The 9943-nt window shown below is 36.2% G+C and overlaps 1 protein-coding gene across 1 annotated transcript; it reads left to right on the plus strand.

Moving 5' to 3' along the window:
* Nucleotides 1-142: 142 nt before the first annotated feature.
* Borealin (borealin-like) lies at nt 143-8798 on the plus strand. Its single transcript, XM_073091912.1, has 7 exons — nt 143-388; nt 831-955; nt 1800-1884; nt 4186-4248; nt 5368-5543; nt 6887-6987; nt 8304-8798. The coding sequence occupies exons 1-7, from the start codon at nt 307-309 to the stop codon at nt 8503-8505; spliced, it is 834 nt and encodes a 277-aa protein (XP_072948013.1). The 5' UTR covers nt 143-306; the 3' UTR covers nt 8506-8798.
* Nucleotides 8799-9943: the final 1145 nt, after the last annotated feature.

Consider the following 9943-nt stretch of genomic DNA (forward strand, 5'->3'; position numbering starts at 1 on the left):
AAAAAGCTTTACGTTAACATAAAATTAAGTAATTCAAAATTAATTTTATGATGAAATAATAAAATACAAAAATGGAAGACAGTGACGCTAGTATTAGTATCCGAACAAGCAATTTGATTCAAAAATGTCGGTTTGTTTCTCTTCTGCTTTCCTTGTGTTGTTTTGTTTTGCTGAAAAGCTGCCTTTATTCTTATTGTTTCTGGAGATAATTTGACAAATAATAAATTAATTAGGTGTGTAAAGGAACTTTGAAAATTGTTTCGAACTTAGAATAATCTGTGTTTATTAAAACATTTTGAAATTAAAATGCCGCGGACAAAACGGCCGGTTCGTAAGCAAGAGAAGTCTACGGAAGATGTGAATACCTTGAAAAAGTTGGACAAACTTGGTAAGATAGTTCGAGACTGCAATACAATTTGTAAATACTACCTAACATCCTTAATATCTACGTAAAAACTTAAGCTTGTTGCTTCTTGTGGTTAGAATCGTGGGCATGTTGTTATCTTTTAAAGTTCGGGATTATACTTCCGCTTACGTTTATGATTTATCCCTCAATACTATTTATTTATGCTCTCTAGCCCTTACACTCACGATAGGTCAGTTTAAATTATTTACAACGAAAAAACCATATTTCAAACATAAATTCATTATAAAAACTGGGATTGTATTGCTTAGAGCTTTTACAAGCTTTAATTTTCTAGTTTTTGAAAAAAAAAAGCACAGACAAATACTCTATATATAATTTTCGTAATATAATTTACCTTTGATTTATAAAACACAAAATTTCATGAAGACTCATTATAAAATTTTGGTGTGTCCATTTATTACAGCATTAGACCTCAAAAATAAGATTGACTCCCGCACAGACATGGTGCTACGTAACATCGAGTTGGCCTTCAAAATCCTGCTCGAGTCCATCAGTAGCGCTAAACTACAAAAAACTGTTGGAGAGTTGGTATGTTGGTTAAGAACATGGATTTTGTCTTCTTTTTATGAGATTGGAGTAGAAATGAGTTTGTAGTTGAGCCGATGGTAAGGTTAGTGCCACCTATGGACAACTGCGACCAGTATAGACCTGGTTCTACCTGAAGCTGATTACAGATGCAGTGTATTCCTGTAGACTAAGATGATGTAAGATATTGTCAGACAGCCGATATCTACCCCTTCGTAAAAACAACCTTAAGCTATATTCCGTAAAACCTATGAAATGAAATGAAATATATTTATTTTGTATAGGCCAACGACGGCACTTACAAATTGTCAGGTACAATATTTTTCTTAAACTACTACCGGATCGGAATGCGACCTCTACTAAGAAGATCCGGTAAGAAACTCAGTTGGTTTGTCTTTATTTTTTAATAATAATTATTCTCTTTTTTTTTAATGCCGTCATTTTTATATATAATTAATAAACCATTAGCTCCAGTATCTTGCTTTACATTTATCTAAAAACGAAGTTTGTTCAGCAAGATACGCTACACTTTGACATTTTCTTAATTAATTAATAATGGTTATTGATCAGTCCCAAGCTGTTTTATCATCAATATAATCAGACATTTTATAATAAGCTTTACGACTAAGTTTGATTTTGATTATGGCTTTAAATTTATTAATTGACAAATTTCTGATTTCGGAGGGAAGTTTATTATAAAATGATGTACTCAGTTTTTTTAGAGGGTGGCAAAATAGAAGGACATTTTATTTCACTTTACACTAATTTTTACACTTTAACTGCATACATTTTTCAGCTGGATCTGGCAGAGATACTATTAAGCATCTTCTGTATATTATGATTTCAGAAATCAGAACTACATCTCAAGGAAGTGACAAACACCAGCAGGTCCACAGTTCGCAACTCCAGCAGATCTGCATCTCACGACGATGGTAATGTTACTTGCAATTATTTTATTATAAGCACCCTATGAGAGGGTAAGAAGGAGTAAAATATCTTTGTAATGGGTTGACAAAATAATAATTAAAATCGAAGATATATAAAACTATAGATATGATACATGGGTAAACAACACAAAACGAGAGCGCATCGACACACACATGCACATTTTTCAATTTACAATTACATGCTACTACATAGACAAATATTCTATAAGGGACAGAGCTGTTAGAACAATATGTAAAAAAAAGACACCTAGTGTTTGACATTGTGTTTCATCTAAATATATATAACTCAAAGGTGACTGACTGACAGTGATCTATCAACGCACAGCCCAAACCACTGGACGGATCGGGCTGAAATTTGGCATGCAGGTATATGTTATGACATAGGCATCCGCTAAGAAAGGATTTTGATCAATTCTATCCCCAAGGGGATAAAATAGAGGATGAAAATATTACTTCGTAACGCGAGCGAAGCCACGGGCAAAAGCTCGTTCATACCTAAATGTTGATCTCTATCACTTTTGAAACTACAATCATGTGTTTATGTATGTTTAAGTTTCGCCCGCTAGTAACATATCTTTAGTTATTATATCATTGAATTATAATAGTAAAGATTTTTATGTTTAGTTATAAATTAATATATTTTTCAAGTACTTATTAAATATAGGTATTATCTGTATCTTTCGTAGTATTTTTGTAATAACATATTAGTGAATTGTAGTTATAAACTCATTTAGTTATATTGTAACGGTATTTAGTTAGTTACTTAGATTTGATATAATTTAATCTCATTTCCATTTCTCCTCACGCTTACAGTGTATTAGGCACCTTTCACATGTGCTTCGTTTATTTTTCAATTATCATTAATAAGGGTATTTTTTTGCAATCATGTTTTTCTCCAATCATTTATAATTTAGTATCACTAACATATTCATCGTCATCAAATTGTGTGTGCAAGATTTTACTTTGAGATTAAATGTTACGGTAATTAGTTGATTATTTTTTACTAGATTTTACCCGCGGCTTCACCCGCGGTTAAAAGAAAATAATATAATATTAATATTAATACTTTGCTAAAGATCATCACTTGATCAAATGCATAGTTTATGATTCAATCCTTACTAATATCGATTAAAATAATCGATGTTTTGGGTCCAAAAGGTCGATTCTCCGATTAATCGTTCTTAGATCGCCATCCCCAGTTCCCGTGGGATTTCCGGGATAAAAACTATCCTATGTCCTTTCTCGGGTCTCAGACTATCTTTGTACAAAATTTCATTAAAATCGGTTCAGTGGTTTAGGTGTGAAGAAGAGACAACCAGACAGACAGACAGACAGAGTTACTTTCGGATTTATAATATTAGTAAGGATACAAACCCTTAAATACAATGTTCAATGGATGATATATTTGTGCTCAAAAACATTTCAAATTTTAATATAAGTACAATAAAATGTACTACAGTGGTTCATCATTTGCCAATTGTCCAATAAATGGATCTCACATCTGAATTGATGCAATAAAATTATATAAAACTTAATTGTGAAAATATTTTTATGGTATGTATTTAATTTGGACATATTACAAAATTTTTAAACTGAGTTAGTATTATTAGATTACTAATTAAAATGTTCTATTGGTCATACATCTAATCAAGATACTTAACAAAAGATTGTTGTTATAAACCTCATATTTTGATGCATGTTTCTTTCAAACTTTTTTTAGAAAATATAATTTATAGTAATTAACTTTAGTTGAGGTAATATCAGCAATATGAAATTGTTGGATAGGTAATTTAATATACATTATTATAGATTCTTAAGTTAGTTGTTATCATAATATGCAATTCTCTGAAAGTATATGTATTATAATAATTATACTTTCAAAACTAAAAACCATGCTAAAATCGTACAAGGAAAATCGTTAATCCTGACGATTCTGATGACACAAAATTAGAATTGGAGAAAATTATTAAAATCATGTATTATCGTTGGTTCTTGATAAGTATTCAAAATTTTAAATTAATAAACCGTTCAAAGTGGGTAAAAATCGAGTTCAAAGATTCCGTTACATACATACATACAGGTCAAACTAATAAAAGCGTGGTAAAAATATACATTTGTATGATATGATATTGCCACTTTAAAAATAATGCCCAATTACTCTGCAATTTGTTTCATACCCTTTATTTAACTTGAGAGCTTATATAAAAGCAACAAATAAATATTTATTGTAATATAAAATCTTGCGTACACGCATCTTTCAACTAACCGGGCGCTTTCTGGGGGCAGGCTACCTCACGGAGAACTCCTCGCAGGGCTCCGGCGAGCGCGGACACAAGAAGCAGTTCCTCGGTGAGTCACGCTTGTTCTATCCTTCTTGTACGCTCTGTTCTATGCTGTGTTACTTCTTTTTACTTCTGTTCATTTTGTGGTGTCGAAATTTGATAGATTTCATAAATATCATTGGGCTTATGGTAAACAATATCATTTGATTTTTTCAAGCTTTACGATATAATTATAACTTTCACATTAATCAGACATTTGCGTTCTACATAAAAAAGACATTATTATAGTTATATAAATTAATAAACTTAAGAAATTTGGTTCTTTTAGTATTATTAATCTTTTTGTAATTAATTACATTTGGTTTCCATGTATATGCTACACAAAATTAGGTGTTCTAGATACTGCACAGTTTCATTATTTAATTGGTGTATATTATAAAATTTATTGCGCCATTTTTTTAGTAAATTGTAATACCCATTTACATAGATTAGAGTACTATTGTCCGCGCCAAACTTCTAGTCCGCTCTGAATATAGAGGTGAATAGCGTTGCAACAACAAATTGTAAATATTAGCGGGACGAAGACATCGCGGGACTCACCCGGCATCCTCCGCTGTCTGCTCTTGTCCACGGGTACACAGCTCCTTTAGTGAGCCCTTACTATTGCTACGGAGTATATGCTTGTAGTATGGAGTTTCTTGCGCCGCTTTTTCTCCATAGCGAAACACCTTCCGAAGCGGTGGTAGTTTGTTGACTTTCAAAAAGTATTCTATATGAATCAATTTGAATATATGAGATTTGAATTTGAATTAGTTGTGTTTGGCCGCATAGGCTGCTTGCCTACACCTGCGCGTAACAGAGCGGACTAGCATTTTGGCGCGGACTCTACCTCTTATAATTTTGACGACCCGCGTGGCGGAGCGGTCACCATACCGGCCTGACGCGCGGAGGGTCCCGGGTTCGATCCCCGGCCAGACAGAATTCTAAATATTGAATTTAGATTTTTGTTTCTGGGTCTGGGTGTTTGTGTATTTGTCTTTGTGTGTGTCCATAGCACCCATGATACAGGGAATCCTAGTGTGGTGCTGTGAGTGTAAAAAAACGTTTATTAATTATTCTTATTGCGTTTTTGTTACGGTGTTTTAGCGACTCATAATATATTTTTATTCTTGTTGTATAATTCCAGCGCCACCTTCAACCGGTCGCGCGGGGGGGCGCCGCTCCCGGTCCGCAGACGCGTCGTGCCGCTCGGTGGCGAAGCCCCCGGCGAAGACGGTGCAGCGGCGCCGCTCGCGCTCCGTGTACCGCACGCCCGCCTACAACAAGAACGCGCCCGTCTCCTACCCCGCTATCACGCCGAAGGTAAGCTTCTTTTTTATATTATATATTATATTTAGCATGCAGTCCTTTGAAGGTGGTAGAACCCTTTGTGGTTCGTCTCCGGCGGCACCATCGCCACACCTATTTCTACCTAATAACAGCGGTGCTAGGCGCTGCTGTGCTCCGGTTTGAAGGGTGTGGCAAGGGAGACAGACTTTCAGCTTAGTCCTCAGGTGTAGCAGCGCATTTGTGGCCAATCTCAGGTAGGAATATCTAATCCTATCTGGGGTTGATTACAGATGTCTATGGGCGGCAGTAGTTACTTACCATCAGGTGGACTGCATGCTCGTCTGCTACTCTTATATTATAAAAGAAAACTCTGTTTTAAAATTAAAACCTCTGTTGTAAAGTTGTATAGTCCGCGTAAAACTGTTAGTCCGTTCTGAATATTGAAATGAATATATGAATAAATTGTATGACTACACCTGCTCGTAACAACTTCAGAGTGAACTAGCAGTTTGGCGCGGAGTATAGCTATAAAATTGTGTTGTGTTCTATTGGCAAATGCACAACCGCAACACGTATAAAAACATAGTAAAAATGTAGGTGCCATTTTAACGTTTTGAATTATTTCCGTTACGTTGCGATTGACAAGTTTTTTGTAATATTGATGTTACAAACGATCATGCAGTCTATTTGATGGTAAATGGTTACTGCCTCCCATGGACATCTAAATATACTCAAAGGTGACTGACTGACATAGTGATCTATCAACACACAGCCCAAACCACTGGACGGATCGGGCTGAAATTTGGCACGCAGGTAGATGTTATGACGTAAGCATCCCTTAGAAAGGATTTTGATAAATTCTACCCCCAAGTGGATAAAATAGGGGATGAAAATATTACTTCGTAACGCGAGCGAAGCCGCGGGCAAAAGCTCGTTTCTAATAATTCCCAGATAATATTACTTTTCTACATAAAATTGGCCACAGATGTGAGATGCAGATGTTACCTCTGACGACTAAATAGGCACACGTCAGATTAGTATGTCGCCCTTACGACACCCTTCAAGACGAGACGCAGCAACACAAATATTATTTCTATTAGACAGAAATACATGTAATAATGTGGTAAAAACATAAATGTAACGATGACCCCTCAGGACTCGTAACTACAAATAGTTCCTACCTTTAAAACTTTTTGCATCAACAGTAAACAACATAATTATATCTCTTTTCGTTCTACTACTATGCAAATGCAACGGCTCCTTAATGACTCTAAAATGCAGTCTCGTGAATTTTTAAAGAAAACGAATATTATTAGGTTAATATTAATACTAATAAGTTAGTTAAATTATTAATATTTTATGATGTCTCTCGACAGGTGGCGCCTCACACGCCGCTGACGGTGCTGCGGCAGCCGCGGCGCGGGGAGATGGTGGTGTCCATGTCCGGCTCGCCCGTCATGGTGCCCAGCTGCTACGCGTGAGCTACCCTTTATACCACACAACCCATTACCGTCCCACCTGCTACACGTGAGCTACCCATTATCAACAACCCAATGTCCCACTGCTGGGCACGAGTCTCCTCTCAGAGCGAGAAGGATAGTTCACTGCGCTGGCCAAGTGCGAATTGGTAGAGGTCACATACCTTTTTTAAAGAAATTTTCTCGGGTATGTTTTCCTTCACCATCTAAGCAAGTGATAAAGTTCAGTGATAATTTATAATACGCACATAACTCAGAATCAGAAAAATTCAAGGTTTCGACCTCTGACTTGTCAATTGAGAGGCCGCTTAGCAACCACTAGGCTCATTGTGGTTATCACCGCAGTCCTTATCGGTTGCTTGCCCGCACCATAGATTAGTAAAGATGACTCACTCCTAACAAGAAAATGTACCCAGTTTTGAGAATTGAAATAGTTGCGTAAAAAGTTTTGTCACGTCTCCGTGCTAAAATGTCCCTAAAATATTTGAAATAATTATTTATTTATTATGTAAATTACGCAGTATTCGTTATTTATTCGTAAATTTTCTCTAAAAATGATTTTATTTGTCAAGAATAAAAAAAAATTACTTACTAATATCTTCATTCAATTTCAAGGCGGCGAACAAATCTATGGCCCGCACACTAAAAACGCACTGCTAAGTAAGCTGGACCACCGCTGGTTTCAGGTTCTGGGGTTCAATCGAATTCTTACATTTAAATAACGATGTGGATGATGTTTTTTAATCAAGTGAATCAAACTTTACTATATACATCACAAATAGAAAAAGAATAAGAAGGTTCATCACAGATCTCTTTTTTATGTTACAAGGGTAACAAACTAGACCCTGAGGAATATACTGGAACACCTCAGAAAATACACTCACCACACATTTCAAACCAGAACACAACAGCGCTTAACATTGCTTTTAGCCAGAAAGGTACAGCAGTGGTGCCGATAATTCTACCACCTTCAAAACCAACGACAAACCAGTAAACAGACACAAAGGTGTTAGAACCCTTTGTGGTTCGACTCCGGCGGCACCACCGCCACACCTATTTCTACCTAATAACAGTAGTGTTAGGCGCTGCTGTGTTCCGGTTTGAAGGGTGTGGTAAGGGAGACAGACTTTTCCGAGGCGTTCCAGCTTAGTCCTCAGGGGTAGCGGCGCATCTCTGGCCGACCTCAGGTAGGAATATCTAATCCTGTCTGGGTTGATTACAGATGTCCATGGGCGGCAGTAGCCACTTACCATCAGGTAGACTGCATGCTCGTCTGCTACTCGTATACTATAAAAAAAAACATATATATTTCCAGTATGCAGCCGGACGAGAAGGCTAACTGCAACATCCTGCTGCAGGACGGCACGATGCTGTCGCTGCAGCCGAAACATTTGCGACAGTCGCAGGCGTTCATCCCCTTCGCGCTCATGGACCCCGGGGTGCTGCACCAGCTGAAGACCCTCAAGGACAACCTGGATACTGTGGTGCAGCTCGGGGAGAAGGCTTATGTTAAATAGGATAAATAAAAGAATATAGTGTTATGGTGTATTGTGGATGATTTGGTGACGAGTATTAAAAGTTGGATGGTTCACAAGGGTATTGTCGAGCCAAACTGCTAGTCCGCTTAGAATATAGAAACGAGACTCATCACAATCATAGATTAGTAAAGATTACTCACTCCTAATAAGAAAATGTACCCAGTTTTGAGAATTGAAATAGTTGCGTAAAAAAGTTTTGCCGCGTCTCCGTGCTAAAATGTCCCTAAAATATTTGAAATAATTATTTATTTATTATGTAAATTACGCAGTATTAGTTATTTATTCGTAAATTTTCTCTAAAAATGTTTTTATTTGTCAAAAAATTCAAAAAAAGAACTTACTAATAAGCCGTTTGTGGCTTCATTCAATTTCAAGGCGGCGAAGTATCTTTACTAATCTATGATCACAATAGCAAATTGTAGATATTAGTGGGACGAAGATAGCGCAGGACCGGTGTGTGCTCCTACGTTGCTACGGAGTATATTGGTCTAAGATCCGAAGCTAAATCGAACTAGACCGAGCTGATAATAGAATGAAACTCATTTTATAATGAAATTAGTACATTGGGTAATACATTAAAAATGGGTTTTCTAAAAAAATCCTGGGCAGGATAATTTTAATTATTTTTTGAAAAATTAAAATTTAATTGAAAATTAAATTTTGCAACATCAAGATAATAAGAAACTTCTATTCTGAGTGAATGTTAAAAACATACAGAATGTGCAGGCTTTGGGTTGCCTATTATTTACGTGGACGAACTACTGGGTTGTCAGGTATAAACAGGTATTTCGCTGGCAACTACTTTCACTCATGATGATAATAGATAAAATTTTATATCAGTAGAAGCGCTGTTTTATTGTGAACACGTTGATATAGGGTTGTCTGCAAAATGAAAATTAATTTTTCAAAAAATAATTAAAATTATCCTGTCCAGGATTTTTTTAGCAAACCCATTTTTAATGTATTACCCAATGTACTAATTTCGTTATAAAATGAGTTTCATTCTATTATCAGCTGGGTCCAGTTCGATTTAGATTCGGATCTTCTACTATATGCTTGTAGTTGTGTTCCACCGCATTGGTTCTCTGACACCTGCGCGCATTAACTTCAGAGCGGACTTAAAGTTTGGCGCGGACTATACTAAGGTAACATTTTAATTCAAACCTATTTTGGAGTGTTGTTTTATAAATGATGACGATAGTTTGTTTAAATTATTGTTTATTCTATTTCTGAAATGACAATAACGCTTTTTTATAGTAGATTAATTAATAATATAAACAATACGTTAAGTTCTGGGGTTTATAATTCGGCCCCAGTGAGGCCTGTTAGCAGAGGCGGCCCAAGGACGCCGTCATATGAGGAGCGCCGAAAAGACATACATGGGGCGCCGAAAACTTAATCATACTTATTTTGTGCC

Source organism: Epargyreus clarus, unplaced genomic scaffold (genome assembly GCF_041222505.1).
Source record: "Epargyreus clarus isolate Ecla_fem2 unplaced genomic scaffold, WU_Ecla_fem_2.2 ptg000035l, whole genome shotgun sequence".
NCBI lineage: Eukaryota > Metazoa > Arthropoda > Insecta > Lepidoptera > Hesperiidae > Epargyreus > Epargyreus clarus.